Below are 18,938 nucleotides of genomic sequence, written 5' to 3'. Positions count from 1 at the left end.
TGCATAGGGGTTGTATTATGCTTTTTGTCTAAGCTCTACAAGGCTGGATGGGACATGGCATGTGTCACTCCCTCTCCTCCACTCCTTGCCTACCTATTCATCCACTTCCTAATCTGTGCCATTTGTCCAAACCCACAGAGGGGCCTCTGTGGGGCTTGAAGGGGGTGGAGGCTGTCTGTGCCTTCTGTATGGGAGGGCAGATCTATGCATGGAGGGGTCTCTCTGTGCATGGTTCTAGGATTGCTGACCTGAGCTGCTGGAAATATCCCACAGCTTTTAGGAACAATCACTATAGCATGCAGTGTAAGCTTCGTGAAAAGCTCACAATCTGAATCAGTTAAATGTCCTCTTATTTAAATGAGTAACTAGATCATTAGATGGAATGGAGTTTTCAGTACTTAGCAGCCCTTTCGGTAAGGTTGTAGCAGACGCAGAGCTGACCTCCAAGAACCAAAAGCTTTTGCAATCCAATTTTGCAAAAACAGCATTTTGTATTAGAGGGAATATATGAAATGAAGGCTGATGTTTTTACAGTCAGTCAGTATTATGAAACAAGCACACAAATGAATTTGAATTTTTTAAAACTGAAAAACCACCACATTTTCATAACTGAAAAATGATCGACCTCTAACTTTAAGCAGAAATTCTCCAACGTGGCAAGGCCTACACATAAGAAGTTATATATGGAAAGGAGATTTTTTTCCTCCAGAATGTTAGAAGGAGCAATTTTATAATAGAAGCTGTGTCAGACAACTCTGTAACAATACAGAGAATTATGAGTATCTATATACTTATGATTGGGAGCTGATCTACACTAAAATTACAGCTATGTTAGTGAACGAAATAACAACATGGTTGCAACCTAAATAGAGCTGATTGACATTTTCCATTGAAAATATGTTAAAATGGCCTTTCTCTCCCCTTTTTATCCAGTGAGAGAAAAGGAAGGGAAAAAATGAAAAAAGTTATTTAGAATTGACTTGTTAAACATTTTCCACCAATAAATTAAAAAAAACCCAAATCATTCCTTTTTGAAACCTACGGAAAAGAAATTATTTAAAAAATGTTGAAATATTTTGCACAAAAAAAATAATTAACCACATTATAATATACTTTGGTTTTGCCTGTGTAGACCAAAACAAACTATGTTACAACCTTGAGGTTTTATGCCACCCTTAGCTCGGTGGTTCCCAAACTTTAACAACCTGTGAACCCCTTTCACTAAATTGCCAAGTTTCACGAACCCCCTCCTAAAAATTAATATCTCCAGAGATTTTATCCTTTACTTGAGTATAAATTATAAAAGCAGCGATCGTGGAAATAGAAAAGTTGTTTTTATGACATGCTTATTATACACTATTTATTATTTGTCATTGCAGTATTTTTATTACATTATGAAAATGGCAACACTCTTCCAAGATCTCACTTTCGTAGCTTGTATCAAGGCTCCTATAAAAAGCAACAGAAAGTCCTGTGGCACCTTTAAAACTAACAGAGGTATTGGGGCATAAGCTTTCATGGGTGAATACCCACTTTCAGACGCATCCAACGAAGTGGATATTCACCCACAAAAACTCATGCTCCAATACGTTTGTTAGTCTATAAGGTGCCACAGGACTCTTGGCTGCTTTTACAGATCCAGACTAACACGGCTACCCCTCTGATACAAGCCTTTGATATTTCACCAAGGAGTATCAGATGTGAAACAGCAGGAAGGTATTTAAGAAGCCAACTCAAAGAATTCCACCTACACAAACATTCAGGTCTTGAGCAGTCCAGGGAAACAACGCACATTACAACAAAGCTTAAACTTGTTCTTCATAATCATTTTAAAAACAGTACTAGCTGCCTCTTTAATTTTAAAAACAGCAAAAAATATCCACCTTCCTTTCCATTTCTTATAAGGAGTCTTGAAGTTTAAATCTCCTCAGTGTGATAGAGATGCCTGCTTTGATCTGCTTAGCTTTTAGAAGCCCAGGGGCTCTGGGCTGCAGGTCTCATGCTGCCCAGGGTCCCTAGAGACAGCTCTGGCTGCCATTAGAGAATTTTTTCCCCGAGAATCCCCTATAACAGTGTGCAAATCCCCAGGAGTTCACGAACTCCAGTTTGGGAACCACTGCCTTAGCAGTATGTTCATGACAGAGGTTATACAGTGTTTCATGTTAACCATGTAAACAAGAATGTATACATATTTGGGAAGGGTTTTTTTAAAGCAGGGAGGAGAAGTGTTTATATGTGCAAAGTCTCTGCAGTGCGGAGACTCACTTTTTTGTTAGTTCTAGTTTTGCAGCCAGAAAAATAAAGTGAGCACAGTAGAGAGCTGTGTTTCTATCAGCTCCCTATATCTGTATCTATCTCCTTCTCTGCTGGGTTCAAATATAACAGTGAGAGACAGAGGTGATGCGTAACTGTTGATAGTGAGGGGCACAATATAAAGGTTTTGGGGGGCATGTGACTGCCCCACACGTCACCTCTGGATCTAGAACAGAGGTTTTCAAACTGTGGAGCACACTCTGCTACCAGGGCACAGAGGAAGGTTCGGGGGGGGGGTGCGGAGTGGCTATGCCAGGCAGCTTGGGGAGAGAGCCCACCTCCACCCCCTGACTCCCCTAAATAGGCCTCCCAGCCTGTGAGGTGTTTCAGGGGGTGGAGATGGCGCTCCTTCCTCGAGTCACACTGTGCGGCACCAGCCTGGCCCCGCTGCTGAGGTAAGTCAGGGTGGAGGTGGCATTTCTTCCCTGAGCCCTGCTGCTGAGATGAGTGAGGGGGGTGGAAGTGGCGGTCCCTCCTCAAGCTCCACCAGTGGCGCTGGCCTGAGTCGTCTGGCATCATTGCTTATCCCCCACTCCCACAAATGTTCCTTCATATGCCCAGCCCCTCCCCCCCAGTTTGAAAACATCTGTGTAGAAACTGTTGAAAATGGAAGGCAGAAATCAGGGAGAGCACATGACTCTGCATTTCCACACACACGCATGCACACACATCGCCTCTGGTGAGAAACATGTTCCTTTTAGACATTCCTATCTGCCTGGTTATGTACCAATTAAATATTGTATATATCACAAAGAAACCTATCTACAAACTAAGACACCAACTAATCAAGATTAAGAATTTAACAAGAGGTCACAAAATCTACAGGAAGGAGGATGTTCATGAATAAAGATCAAAGGACTGTTTTATTATATCAGGTTTTTATATGGTACATCCTAGTATCTTCTCACTTACAAGTAAGCTAATAGTGGGTTTGTTTCATGAACAGATTATCACAGCCTGGTTGCTGTAATATCCTGGAAGGATTTTGGGTGAACTTTTACTCTTATGACATAATAATGTTCTATTTGTTAAGTTTGGCTCTGGTATGCATGTTATGGCTTTACTTTAGATGTAACCTTTTGTTTCCAATACTTCTGCTTGCTATCATATGAATCTCTATTCTTTGTTAAATAAACATATAACTGCTTTCTCTAAGTGCTGTGAGTTATGGGGAGCTGTGTTGTACAGTGTTTCTGGTAAACTGTAGGGTACTGTTTCTTAGGGAGCAGAAGATCTGCAGTTCTGTGAGCGGATCAGGTGCTGGGTATTCCAGTGAGTTGCGTGGAGGACTTGGAGGTTGGAATGTGCCTATCACTAACCTGCAGAGGGGCAATGGAGCCCACATGAGTGGCTAGGGAAGCGCTTGTGCTACCTGTGGCTGGTGGTGACCCGTAGCTGGTACAGACAAGGCTTCCTCATGCTAAGGACAAGTAGTAGCGAGGTACCCCACAACCCTGGGATCCCTTGGGATGCATCACACTAGGTAAGCCCTTGATTAAGCTCATTTAGGAGCGTAGACTGCAGGAATCTTTCTGAATGTTTAGTTTAAAGCTCTGGCTGTGATAAAAATAATCTGTTTCTTTTGCCTGGTCTTCAAGTACACCCATCAGCTGTATTTTAACAATCTGGAATATTGATTTCACATCAGTCTGTGGCTCACCTCACCTGTCACGTTACCAGTGATTTTTTTTTAAATTGTCCATTACTGCATATAAATGTCACAGAAATACTTACTGTAAAGTAAGGCTTTGTCTTCACTAGGGAAAAAAGGAGTGCTAACATGAGTTAGCAGGTTGAGTTAAAGACTAGGCTAGCATCTTTAACCCAGCCTGCTTACTTGTGCGAAAACTGCTAACTTCACTTTGAGATAGCTAACTTAAGCTAAGAACACCCCGTTTTTCCTGAGTGAAGATAAGGCCTAAGAGGGATCAGGACTAAGATAACTTTAACTTTACACTATTAGGGAGTTTGTACACTATTGTTTGAGATTAGTAACACGTATACAGACTAGCTTTACTAAAGGAGCAGAGTTCTCTGCATTTCATGCTTTTGCTGTGGGGGAAGATGGGAAAACAAGGATATTCTATCAGCATTACAAGTATTCTGAGCAATGAAGACATACCTTTTCTTGGAACAGGAAACTGAGTATAAACAGGTGGTCCTTGAAACCCTCTCTCACCCTGCTCTCCCTGTATAAATAGATAATGAAGCGTCAGATACTTACTCAGAGTGTGTCTACGCCATTTTGCGGTGAGGGACTATTTGAGCATGTGGGTCCGTTGCACAAAGGACCAGATTTTCAAAAATATTTAGGCACCTTAGCAGCAGATAGGCACCTAATAGAATTTTCAAACTCCCAATGATTTTTATTTCAATGGGAATTAGGCACTTAACCTGCTTAAGAACTTTTGAAAATCCCATTTGGTGCCTCTCTTCATTTCTGGGCACTAAATACCTATAACATCTGGCCTCAAGTTACCAGCATAAGCCTTGTATTTCTCTTCATTCACACCCCCTTTCCGCTGGTTCTCCTACTTGTTGTCCTCATTCATCCAGATTTTCCCACTCATTCGCTTTCTTCATCAATTGGGGGCAAAGAAAATATTCATCCTCTTTTCCTTCCCTATAATACAGTGTCAGTTAAGCACATTTTGTGAATTTTTACACCTTTCTCTGAAGTATCTGGTTGCTTACAGACAGCCAAGCAGCACAGACAACTGCCTAGTCAATTGTGGCAATATTCCAGTGTGGATCCACTGACAGTGAAGCTGTGCAATTTATACTAGCTGTGGATCTGATCCAACATGTTTATATACAGCCTCTAAAACTGAAGAGTGTAGTGAACTCCTGAATAGAGTAGCTATTTCAATAACTGGCTTCAGAAAACATTTATATTTTTATTCTAATGAACAGATACAACATAAGCAAAATTATGTCTGGTTTACTAATTCTGACAAATTAAATTCACTTTTAGTACAGGAAAGTAAAGAAGTACCTTCATTCCTTTAGGACCACGGCTGCCTGGCATGCCATCAAATCCTTGGAAACCCTGAAATATATATCAAAATTGTTGCCTTTTTCTAAATCAGACAAAGAGTGAAGATACTTTGTTACAGGATTTTTCAGCAGACCAGCTTGTTGGCATTATTTTAATCTGTTACAGCAGTCATTTTAAAAGCATGAGAATGGTGGTTTCCTCTAACATAGTTAAGGTGTGCGAAGCATGCAGCAAAGCTGAGAAGTTTTTCACCCTCAGGATTTACTCTTGGCATTAATAATTTAGTTCTACCTTTCAGTTTTTTCCTGTTATATATTTTGCATATTGGGTCAAATCCTAGCCTTGGTGCAGCCCTGGCACATAGCCTAGTTGGAGGAATACAGAATGGAATACAGGTAATGAAACAGTTGAGCTCTCAGAAGATCTTGAGATGGGAACCTGCATTCTGGATTGAAGGAAGGAGGGGTAAGGAGAAGGCAAATGGCCCATCCTCTCTAGTCCTTGGAGATGGTGTCATGAAGACAATGCACATGCACAATGCCTCTTACTCTGCAGCACAGTGGGGTTTCCCCCAGATGTCAGTCAGCTAGAGAAACTTGTCAAGAATATACTAATGAGCTACACCCTAGAGATGTCATTGTTACAATAAAGTAACAGTTATACTTAGGTTGTGAGTTCTTGAGGGCAGGAATTGTCTCTTTATTATGTGTTTGTATAGTACCAAGCATCCTGGGGCTGGGGCCTCTAGGTGCTACTGCAATACCAAATGCACTAGTCTTGCAGATAGCCTAATTAAACTACCAATATCTGTAAGAATGTTTTATCACATAAACATCTCTCTATAGAGCAAGGATCAGCAACCTTTGGCACGTGACTCATCAGGGAAATCCACTGGTGGGCCAGCCCAGTTTGTTTACCTGCAGCATCCATAGGTTTGGCTGATCGCAGCTCCCACTGGCTGTAGTTCGCCGTTCCAGGCCAATGGGGGCTGTAGGAAGCAGCGTGGGCCGAAGGATGTGCTGGCCGCTGCTTCCCGCAGTCCCTGTTGGCCTGGAACAGTGAACTGCGGCCCGTGGGAGCTGTGATCAGTTGAACCTGCAGGTAAAAAAACCGTCCCAGCCCGCCTGCGGATTTCCCTTACAGGCCACGTACCAAAGGTTGCCGATCCCTGCTGTAGAGCATTTTAATTAATTGAATGATTTATTCTTTTAACTGAGACAATGACACCTCCAGTGCTTGCCTATACCAGTCTTCTGGCACACATCTGAAATGGCTTAAATCTGAAGTCTGTGTCAGCAGGGTGCAATATAGCATATTCCATTAGTGTACATTTCAATTGTGCATATGAAAATATCAGGCTTACGTCTCCTCTCGCATGCACTGGTTTTACACCAGTGTAATTCCATTTACTTCAATGGAGTTATTCCTGATTTATTTCAGTGTAAGGGAGAGAAAAATCAGGACTATCACATTTTATTTAAAAATTTTTCTAGAACTGAATTCTAGATACACTGTCCATGCGTACTCCAGAAAACAGAAATTCTAAAAAGTTAAAGCATTAAAATAAAATAGTGGCCAGATCCTCAGCTGCTGTAAGTCAGTGTGGATCCACTGACAGTGAAGCTGTGCAATTTACACTAGCTGTGGATCTGAGCCAACATGTTTATATACAGCCTCTAAAACTGAAGAGTGTAGTGAACTCCTGAATAGAGTAGATATTTCAATAACTGGCTTCAGAAAACATTTACACAGTTCTAAAGCTTTGCAATATACCACAGCATTCTCCAAGATACCACAAACTGACTGCTCAGGGATCAAAGATATGATCCACAATGGAAATCTATGTCAAACATTGTCAGAAAACTAACTGTTACACAATAGATGTAAAATCTCTTTCACACTAGGTGGAGCTGTAGATCGAAAAAGGAAGCCAGGAGTTTCCTAATTATCTACTGCTTACTTTAAGTACACTGAAAGGACTGAGCTATAGTTCTTCCTTCTCTCAAAGGAGTCAAACATTTACCGTAATTAAAAAAAACTGGGAAACCTACTCCTTCAGATGTCATGATTTACCAGTTACATCGCATTGAAATAAATGTACCCTTTACTAAAAATGTTGTTGGGACTCAAACTCAAAAAGGAACAAAAGCGGTCAATAAATGATTCTGACATGGGTGCAGATACCAAGCCTACTTAAGTAAAAGGAAATTATTGCCAGTTTTCTCTCTTCTAGACTAGCCGTTTTGACAGTAGCTTAAGAGCTGTGGATTTCACACTAGGATTGGTATTCCTTGCTGCCAAATTCCTTAGCATAATCAAGAAGCATAGAGAAACCATTTATTCCTGTAGCCATAGATTTATTTGAATATCTCATGGGCATGGGTTCTGACACTGACAGAAGCAGCCATTTTATGCACACAAATAAAAAGCATGAGAGATTCCAGGTACGACAGCATTTTATTTTAGACATTACTGAGTGTTTCTATGGACCCAGAGAATCAGCTAGGACTTTTCTCAGTTCTTTCTCTCTCTCCTTTTCATTTGTGCTCAGAAATTCAAGATGGCACATGGATCACAGACCTCTACAACATCTGATGAAAACTATCTAAAGGACAACACATTTCAGTATGGTGTAAAAGAAATTACAGAACTCATGTCAGCAATGATGGGAACTGTGAATACAACATTTCCAAAGCTCTCTGAAAACATATTCCTAAATGGCAATACAGGCTTTGATTACCAGACCATTCCCCCCTTCCCCTTACTTTTAAAATAACTAGGATTCCCCAAAGAACAAGGGAGTTACCTGGTCCATAAAGTCAAGTTGATTGCAGTTGGAGAGTCCAGACAATATTTTGATCTTACTTACAAGGTATAACTGAGATCAGAATTTGATACCTACAGTATGTGTGGAATACACTTTGATTTTCAATTAGTGAGTCTAAATATAAAAGTCAAGCATGGACTATTCCAAAGGATTACTTATACTGTGCAAAACTGGCTCTTTATGATGTAATTTGGTAAAATGTTAACTTATTATGTATTTCTTATGTACTGTTGTGCCCATTTAAAGTTCTGATGTCTGCATTGTAGGGCATGTTATTTGTCTGGCACATGTTATACATTATACAGTGCTGTGTACACTTATAGCACTGTGTAAATAATAAATTAGAATGAATCGGTTAGAATAAACTCTGTATTGATATTATGCTCTGTAACTTTCCAAGATAAAACATGTATTTTTCCATAATCTGAAGATGTCAGTTCTATATGTTAAAAGCAGTGTGCTAGAAACAAAATCTGTTTTTTGTGCTAAATACTCACTTTTTCCCCGGCAGCTCCTGGGATGCCATTGATACCAGGTAATCCCTATGAAAGTACAACATCATTTGCAGAATAAAGTGAAACTCTGACAAATCTTTTGATCTTTCCCACTTCTAAGCTAATGTATACCATGCATTTGAGCTTTTAAAACAAACTGACCATAACAATAAGAATTTATAGACTTATTTTCTAATAAGCAGATGCACAGTACAAATAGAACTGGCTAATTTCTTTCTTTCTTTCTTTCTTTCTTTCTTTCTTTCTTTCTTTCTTTCTTTCTTTCTTTCTTTCTTTCTTTCTTTCAAAGCAAGACGTTGTAAAACCACCATAAGAATGTTATGATCCCTGAATGTTTTTAGAAATATTTATGTTGCCTATCCTTTCCACCATATTTGTTCATTTCAGAAGCAGTACTATGAAGACAAATGAAATGGAGCAGCACCAATTGGGTGCTACAAGATCCTTGCACTCGAACAGGTTTAGGTTTTCTATTGGGGTGTATATGAATAAAAGCAATAAGGGTGACAGTCACAATTCCCTTACCCATTAATTTGGCTTTGTGAGGATAAGAAGGGGATGGAGAAATGGAATCCACCCAAAAAACCAGCAAACAGGTCATAGGATTTCAGCATGGACTTTTATAGTTGCTATAGCTGCAGCATTGGCTATAGACCCCAATATGGAGGGGGTCCTAGTTACTTCATATGCATGAGTGTGGAGCCAGTGACCTCTTCCTTTGCTTGCCTCAGTGGCCTCTCCCTCTCCAGTCCCACTAGGCACAGACAGGTTGCACAACCACTCCCACATATAGCTTTGTCACCTCTGACTTGGTCTGACAGCCATATCACAGTTTTTAGATAGCTCTCTGCCCTGTGTTAAATTTCATCTTTAATGAACAACATACCCTTTGTCCTGGAAAACCCATTATTCCTTCTTCTCCTTTTTCTGCTGAATATGCAGGTGAGCCCTAGGAAACATTGCAGATGAACTTACATAGACCGTTATGTTTACAGACTGTTATATGAATGTATCTATGAAGAGAAGAGCATTACACTGCATGCAGAGGCTGATAATAAGCAGAAGTGAAAACACCATGGCCTGTGTAAACATCAGACCTGAACCCATAGTTCATACAAGAGCTAAAATCTCCTCTGAGTTTTGTCTGTTTGCATAATCAGAGTTCTAGGATCAGGCCCTTAGAGAGATGAATCCACCATCTCATATCCTTTAAAAAAACAACTGCTTTTGTAGTTGCTTCTCTGAAGACAACCCAAAGCAATTGTTTTTAACTGTATATCCAGTTAGCCATCTCAGATCTCATCCAAATCCTAGTTTCAAATAGATACTGAGAAAACACAGATATTCTACCCTACAAATTTAATAAAAATGAGATAGGCAAAGGCATTCTTCACTTTACTACACAGGCATAAATCCAAAGTAATTCTACTAAAGTCAATGAAATTATACCTGTGTAAAACTAGTGTGAAAGCAGATTAGGATTTATAGAGAGCATTATCGACTATATACTAAAGGCAACACAGCTCTAATTGCAACCTCCCCAGGGTGTCACATACCAAATGAACAGGAGGGTTGAGAGAATAGAGCCTTATGGAACCCCCTTATGGGAGGTCCTCTGGGCTAGTGATTAACTGCTCAAAACTACTCTTTACAACTGCTCAGAAAGTAGGAATGGAGTTAAACAAGAGCAAAACCATCCAGCTAGTCCAGGTACTGCAGATGTGTTAACAAAACCTCACAGTCTATGGTGTCAAAGACTGGTGACAGCTCTAAATGAAATGACAAACACATCTGACTATTGTCCACTTGACTGCTGAATTCATCAACCAATGAAACCAAAGCTGTATCTATGCTATAGCCAGGCTGGAGGGAAGACTGGAAGGGATCAAGAAAATTGCCACAGGTAACCATTTAATGGAATTTTAAGGAACGCTATCTATACCAGACATAGTAACATTTAACCTTCAAATTCAAAAATCGGTTGTGAGAAAGGATCTCAATTTTGTTAGCCCATAAAACTGATTGCAGTGGGCATTCCATCCTAAATAGAATAGAATCATAGGCCTGGAAGGGACCTCAATAGGTCATCTAGTCCAGTCCCCTGCACTCAAGGCAGGACTAAGTAATAACTAGACCATCCTTGACAGGTGTTTGTCTAACGTACTCTTAAAAATCTCCAGCGATAGATATTCCATAACCCCCCTAGGCAATTTATTCCAGTGCTTAGCCACCCTGACAGTTAGGAATTTTTTCCTAATGTCCAATCTCAACCTCCCTTGCTGCACTTTAAGTCCATTGATTCTTGTCCTATTCTCAGAGGTTAAGGAGAACAATTTTACCGTCCTCCTTGTAACCTTTATGCACTTAATCATGTCCCTGCTCAGTCTTTTCTTCTCAGACTAAACAAACACATTTTTTTTTCAATCTTTCCTCATAGGTCATGTTTTCTAGACCTTTAATCATTTTTGTTGCTCTTCGGTGGACTTTCTCCAATTTGTCCACATCTTTTCTAAAGTGTGGCACCCAGAACTGTATACAAAATTCCAGCTGAGGCCTTATCAGTGCTTATTGTGGCATGATATGGCCTGCCATGACTCATCTAAGGGATATGAAGAGAAAAGCTAATACATCCTGTGAGGTAGTTTTATTTCTATTTCGTACCATTTCAAAGGTAGAATGTACTAATATTAACCACAGTGCTAGACTTATTTGTCTTTGGTTTTCTTGACTTACTTGAGTTCCAGGTTCTCCTGTTTCTCCTTTTATTCCCTTTTCACCCTAACAATGAAATAAAAAGAGGAAATATAAATATTCAAGTATGTTGTGCTTTGCCAAATACATCAAGGTTTGTAACATGAAACAGCAGGTATTTACCAAGAGAAAAACCATTACTATTGAGTTCTGATCAAGAATATACTTGTCTTATAAAATGCATGAGTCATAAGTAGTTTCAGTGTTTTTTATTTGATAATTTGTTGGGAAATGCTTTGATTTTTTTTCTAAAAGAGACATGTTTCTTCATACTGCTCAGACTGAAAAAACGTGCAAGTACCCCTACGTCACATTACAAGGCTTAAATCAGACTTGTTTATGAGGAGCTCAGATTCTGTGGTTATGAGTGCCACAGAAATGTCTCAAATAAATATAAATGTTCCCAGCTCTATCCACTCTAGAGATGAGTTTAGCTCAGATTTTCTCTCTTCCTTCGCCTTATTTGAACTGTGATCAGCCTCCTCCACCAACTTTTATTTTATTTTTTTTCCTGGGAGATGAAAATTATTTTGACATCACATTTTCTTTCCCAACAACATAAGTTTGTTTACTAAGGCAGTCCAGGGAATGTGTTATGTAACACTTGTTATAAACTCGCCCTCTGCATGGATGAGCTACTTCCAAGGAGCAGACCATTTGCTCATCACAGTAACTCAAATTCTCCCCTTCAGGATATTTACCCGTATGCTTCTGTGAAAACACGACAATATCACCGACTGTTGGACAAATCATCAATATGAATGCTTTCTATATAGAATTTTGTGATCATTAATGAAAAAATATTAGTGACATTAAGTAATACAGACTTAGGGTTTGCTTGAAGAAAAGGAACAAGTTTGTCCAGGCACTTCAAGGGAAACATAGTAAATATGACTGTGAGTGATTTTAGCTCTAATACTCATAAGTCTTTCATCCCAAAAGGAATAGCGATCTTGAGTAGCAAAGGCATTTGTCTATGTGTTTGTATGGTAATCTATTGCAGGTGCTTTCTCTTTCTTTTCCCTAATATTCACTATTATGTTGCAACTCCTCCCCCACCAATTTTTCCCCCCACTCCCCACTTGAATAAGTACTTATCTTTGTTTATCTGAATTCAATTCAATACCCCATATGGTTTTACACAATGTTTTTAATTACCTTGTATTGTTCCACTAGGATGGTGTCTGGGGGAACTATCAGTTCCCACGTAGGTGGAAGCCCAGGAGGGCCCGGTGGACCTCTTTCACCCTGTAGGAAAACCACAGAAATAGGTTTAGCAGCAGCTAAAATAACTCTTTAAATTGTAGACTTGCATTGGATGCCCAATTTGCTACTAAAATTTAGGACTAGATCCTAAGTTGGAACCAATTGGAGCTACATGGATTTACACCAGCTAAAAGTTGAGCAATACAAGTCTAAGGCTATGTCTACACTACAGCCTATGTTGGCAAAACTTATGTTGCTCAGGGGTGTGAATACTCCATCCCTCCTGAGGGACAAATTACATCGACATAAGTGTTCATGCGCACACCTGCTTCCGCCAACATAGCTTATGCTGCTTGCAGAGATGTTTTTTTTATGCCAACGGGAGAGATCTCTCCGTTCGGCATAGAATGTCTTCACCAGATGTGCTACAGTGGCACAGTACAGCTGTGCCGCTGCAGTGCTCTATGTATAGACATACTCTAAACAAGGTTATGGCAAGAAAAGAATTAGATTCATACTAAGCTAAGAGGTGACAATATTTTCCATTGTACTACATACTTCTAGAACAAACTGTCAAGATTCTTCTTTCATTCTGATCTAACTCCATTGATTTCAATAGAGTTTCTTCTGATTTGTACTGGTATGAGAGCACAGTCAGACCTAGGGCATGTCTACTCTTATCTCCAGAGCAATCAATCCAGCAGGGGCTGATTTATCGCATCTACTTAAGACGTGATAAATCTACCGCTGAGCACTCTCCCGTCGACTCCAATACTCTACCGGAGCGAGAAGTAAAGGCAGAGTCGATGGGGGAGCATCAGCAGTCGACCTACTGCAGTGAAGACACCGTGGTAAGTAGATCTAGTGTACATTGACTTCAGCTACGTTATTCATAGAGCTGAAGTTGCTTAACTTATATCGACACCCCTCCCTGCCCTAGTGTAGACCAGGCCCTAGACATGTAAATGACCATTTGGCTACAACATTTACTATTGTGCTTATCATCATTTTCAAAGCAAATGAATTTTTACTATAGTATATCATCACAAAATAATATTGGACAGTAATTTAAACAAGCTCTTTTATAAAGGTTAAGCATCACCAATTTATCTTATTCCCATACTAATTCACTGGTTTTCCTTTACCTTTTCACCTTTTTCTCCATAAAAACCCAGGCCCCTGTTGCCCTGCAAAGACATTAAGTCAGCATAAAATAATTATACAATATTTCTACAGAATAGATTTAAATTAAAGGAGCTCCAGAAGTACTTAACCAAAGGAGTGTTTCAGGGTAGGGATTCTTAGGACATCATTGCAGAATTGTGATCACATAACAGTCTAGCTCTAACTCAATAAGTAATTTGGGTTTAGCATTTAGAAAGAAGGCTGTAATTAAAACCTCATGTTGACAGCACTGCTCCAGTGTTTCCTCTAACAGGCATTGTCTGTCTTTTCTCTGAGTAACAATGTGAAAAGACTGCACATTGCATCTCGAGGGGCTTTTTAACAGAACTACATGTTAAATAACAGAACTACATGTTAAATAAAATTATCTAAGTACACTGCATATTGGAACTATGAACTCGTATTTTCTCAGATAAAATATAATCTGAGATATATGGACAGATTCTTTGATCTGGGGAGACTGCTGTGCCCACATCAGCAGTGTAATCTGGCTCTAACACAGGTTTAATCACCCCAGGGAAGATTTCCCCAGTGTAAGGTTGATTTAAAGGATATGTCTACAGACCTTTTTGGAGTGAGTGGGAATGAGTCTCCCAGATCAAGCTAGCTGGTCCACGCTAGTGCTTTAAAAATAGCTGCGCAGACAACGCTTTGAAGTTGCACTGAGGCTGGAATTTAAGCTCTGAAACCACCTTCCTCCCTGGGCTTCACAACTCATATCATCTTCAGTTTACTAGGTATGTGTGTAATCACTATAGTCTGCAGACCTGAAGAAGAGCTCTGTGTAGCTCGAAAGCTTGTCTCTCGCCAACAGAAGTTGGTCCAATAAAAGATATTACCTCACTCACCTCGTCTCTCTGTAATAATTAAAGGCCTGACTTTGCACACCAACTGAAGTTAGTGATATCTATCCATTGACTTGGATCAGACCCTATGAACCCAAAATGAAATTCATAGATTCATAGATTCTAAGGTCAGAAGGGACCAATGTGATCATCTAGTCCGACCCCCTGCACGAAGCAGGCCACAGAACCCTACCCATCCACTTCTATAACAAACCCCTAACCTATGCCTGAGTTATTGAAGTCTTCAAATTGTGGTTTGAAGACCTCAAGCTGCAGAGAATCCACCAGCAAGTGACCCATGCCCCACGCTGCAGGGGAAGGCGAAAAACCTCCAGGGTCTCTGCCAATCTGCCCCGGAGGAAAATTCCTTCCCGACCCCAAATATGGCGATCAGCTAAACCCTGAGCATGTGGGCAAGACTCACCAGCCAGCACTCAGAAAAGAATTCTCTGCAGTAACTCAGATCCCATCCCATCCAACATCCCATCACCAACCACTGGGCATACTTATCTGGCAATAATAAAAAAATCAGTTGCCAAAATTAGGCTTTCCCGTCATACCATCCCTTCCATAAACTTATCAAGCTTACTCTTAAAGCCAGATATGTCTTTTGCCCCCACTACTCCCCTTGGAAGGCTGTTCCAGAACTTCACTCCTCTAATGGTTAGAAACTTTCGTCTAATTTCAAGTCTAAACTTCCTAGTGTCCAGTTTATACCCATTCGTTCTTGTATCTACATTGGTACTAAGTTTAAATAATTCCCCTCCCTCCCTAATATTAATCCCTCTGATATATTTATAAAGAGCAAGCATATCCCCCCTCAGCCTTCTTTTGGCTAAACAAGCCAAGCTCTTTGAGTCTCCTTTCATATGACAAGTTTTCCATTCCTCGGATCATCCTAGTAGCCCGTCTCTGAACCTGTTCCAGTTTGAATTCATCCTTCTTAAACATGTGAGACCAGAACTGCATACACTATTCCAGGTGGGGTCTCACCAGCGCCCTATATAACGGTACTAACACCTCCTTATCTTTGCTGGAAATACCTCGCCTGATGCATCCTAAAACCGCATTAGCTTTTTTAACAGCCATATCACATTGGCGGCTCATAGTCATCCTGTGATCTACCAATACCCCAAGGTCCTTCTCCTCCTCTGTTGCTTTCAACTGATGTGTCCCCAATCTATATCTAAAGTTCTTATTATTAATCCCTAAGTGCATGACCTTGCACTTTTCACTATTAAATTTCATCCTATTACTATTACTCCAGTTTACAAGGTCATCCAGATCTTCCTGTATGGTATCCCGGTCCTTCTCTGTGTTAGCAATACCCCCTAGCTTCGTGTCATCCGCGAACTTTATTAGGACATTCCTGCTTTTTGTGCCAAGGTCAGTAATAAAAAGGTTAAATAAGATTGGTCCCAGAACCGATCCTTGAGGAACTCCGCTAGTAACCTCCTTCCAGCCTGACAGTTCACTCTTCAGTACGACCCGTTGTAGTCTCCCCTTTAACCAGTTCCTTATCCACCTTTCAATTTTCATATTGATCCCCATCTTTTCCAATTTGACTAATAATTCTGCATGTAGAACCGTGTCAAATGCCTTACTGAAATCGGGGTAAATTAGGTCTACCGCATTTCCTTTGTCTAAATAGTCTGTCACCTTCTCAAAGAAGGAGATCAGGTTGGTTTGGCACGATCTACCTTTAGTAAAGCCATGTTAAAATATGTGAGGACAGCTCTTCAGAGAAAGACTTACTTGTGCTCCTGGCAAACCTGGTGGCCCTTGTGGTCCCTGTACAAATACAATTGGGGAGAGTAAATCACCTCTCATTAGTGCCTTTTCTAATAATACTATTTTGAGAACATCAAACACTTTACATGTGAAACATAAGGATACATTCAGAATGTACTGTATTCATTTAGCATTCAGAGAGTCAACAACACTTAATATATTAACTATCTTTATTGTACTGTATGATATTGAAACATGCTAGTTTAGCGCATTTGATCATCTTCCTGGCCCTAATGGGATACGAGGCTGCTAGTTACTTGGAGCCGGGGGAGTTACTTCTGTAGCTCAATAGGAACTTGTAGTTTTCACAAGACAATATAATTGCAATAATACATGTGATACATGCTCAAAGGTCTTGATTCTTTTTTGCAGTGCTGATCACTGGAGAATGAGTGTCACACACTGCCTTTCACTTTCAAAATGTAATGCCCTCTTTGGTTTTAAGAACACCTAGTTGTCATACTTAAACCTGTTAGCTACTGTACAACTACTAGCTCCTAGTGTACAAAAAAATGCTAGCATGATACTTCTGTCAGGTTGATTTCATAGAGTACATATTTTAAAAATACTTACTTCCTTTCCTGGATTTCCTGTTGGACCAATTAAACCCACAACACCAGGAGCACCTTGAGGTCCCTAGAAATGCCAAAAATGACTTTAAAAAATGAAACAAACCAATAATGGATATTGTTTTGGTAGCTGCTATTATTAACATACTGATAAATCATCACATTTTGTGAAAAGCAACTTACTGGAAAGCCCAACAATCCCGGCTCACCAGGCTCTCCCTAAAGAAGACAAAAATAGTTAAAGATACAGTAAGTACTGTATACGACATTAAACGATACATCTTCTAGCTCAGAGATTTAAAAAAGGCATTCCTTCAGTCATATCAACTATTTTAAATAATCAGAACAAAGCATAAAATCATGACACAAAAACTTTAAATAAAGATAAATTCAATATAAATACTGATATAGATAATCAGTTCAGTTTTTTTACATGTTAATTGTATATTTTCTATGTACAGTACAGTTATATATATTATGACTGGGATTTTCAAAAGGTGGCTAAGGGAGTTAGGGTTGGAAATTGAATGCCTAACTTCCTTTGCAAATCTCAGTTTATAAATTTAGATGATGTCCAATAACGATATGTATGTATCCTGAATTGAAACAAACTAGTTAAAAGAGGACTCTCTCAATAGATTGCATTTAGAATTACAGTACCAAATGGTTGTTTCTTTGAAAATTTCCATTTTTAAAACACAGAAAACATTTGGAGCATACTGTTTTAGAAACTACATTTTTTACGGCAGAACACGTTGAAATATTTTTGGAAGTTGGATTCAAAACCATTTTGGGACAACAGTTCACATACCCTTACTCATTTTGAACAGCTTCTTACTACACAAATATCATCACTGAAGTTAGTGGGACGATTTATGGGGCAAGGTAAAATTTAATAGTGTATGGCTGTCATTATCTAACTGTTGGGTATCAGATACTCGAAATGAACTAATACAAATGATTAATTATGAACACTATTATTAGATTTCAAAATTATTCTAGAAGGAACAGAATACTATCTGATAGAAAAATACAAGATACCTATTAATGTATTATCAAAAATAATTAAACCACAAATGTTGGCATCTTATCATTGGCACAACACATTTTGCTAATCTTTTCCACACAGAAAAAGAAGAAAGTGAAAATCTGGAGCCAGATTCTAGCCTCTTCTTTGCCTGTTTTATGATGCTCCATTGGTACAAAGCAGCCAGAAACATAGCTTATCCACCTATCTGGGAATTCTGTTTGCACAAGGGAAACCCTCAGATAATGCAGAACTAGTATATCGTATCTATGTGACCCTTCTTCCAACTGTGGGAGAGAAGGCATGGCCAGAGTGCTTCTGGACTCAGGCTATTCCTGGCTGTTGGAACAGCCTGTTTAGGTTGTGAGCAGCTGGAGGTAAGTTAGAGCATCCTGAATGCTGCTCTAATTTACAGTGGGGACAAGACTGTTCCCAGGCTTGTCCCAGAATCCAGGAATCACAAAGCAGGTTCAAAACTCCTTTTGTAGCCCCTTATGAACTGTGCTGAGCACAGTCTGGACCCACCTCAGAATCTGGGCCATAAATGGTAACGTACATATACTACATTGTAAATTATCTAACTACTTATAATAATTATCTAAATGTTTATATTTTTTCACATATAGATACACACACACTCACACAAGTAGATTTGTCTGAGCTAGGTACAGCTAATATCAAGAATCTATAGTAATAATATTTAGCTCTTATACAGTTATAGCAGAATCTATATATATATATTAATATATATATATATACACTTATATTATATACACTTATATTACAAATCAACTCAACTCCTGCAGATCACATGAAAATTATGTGGAAAAGGAGACCAAAAAATATACTTGTATTCAATACTCTGGAAAAGGAATTATGCTGCTGGGAATGACGCACGTTAAAGTTACAAA

At 39.4% G+C, this 18,938-nt stretch overlaps 1 protein-coding gene across 1 annotated transcript in view; it reads right to left on the bottom strand.

Moving 5' to 3' along the window:
• The window catches only part of COL4A2 (collagen type IV alpha 2 chain), a 182,204-nt gene that overhangs the window by 72,430 nt on the left and 90,836 nt on the right, over positions 1-18,938 (bottom strand). The window contains exons 7-16 of the mRNA XM_030545953.1: positions 17,184-17,219; positions 17,005-17,067; positions 16,396-16,431; positions 13,756-13,797; positions 12,563-12,652; positions 11,387-11,431; positions 9,540-9,602; positions 8,636-8,680; positions 5,309-5,362; positions 4,436-4,502 (exon numbers count right to left, since the gene is read on the bottom strand). Of these exons, the coding sequence (XP_030401813.1) occupies positions 4,436-4,502; positions 5,309-5,362; positions 8,636-8,680; positions 9,540-9,602; positions 11,387-11,431; positions 12,563-12,652; positions 13,756-13,797; positions 16,396-16,431; positions 17,005-17,067; positions 17,184-17,219 (541 nt within the window). The remainder of the gene's footprint in view (positions 1-4,435; positions 4,503-5,308; positions 5,363-8,635; positions 8,681-9,539; positions 9,603-11,386; positions 11,432-12,562; positions 12,653-13,755; positions 13,798-16,395; positions 16,432-17,004; positions 17,068-17,183; positions 17,220-18,938) is intronic.

Source organism: Gopherus evgoodei, chromosome 1, assembly GCF_007399415.2.
Source record: "Gopherus evgoodei ecotype Sinaloan lineage chromosome 1, rGopEvg1_v1.p, whole genome shotgun sequence".
NCBI lineage: Eukaryota > Metazoa > Chordata > Testudines > Testudinidae > Gopherus > Gopherus evgoodei.
Note: the sequence above shows the minus strand (reverse complement) of the source record. Positions and strands in the feature narration are given on the sequence as shown.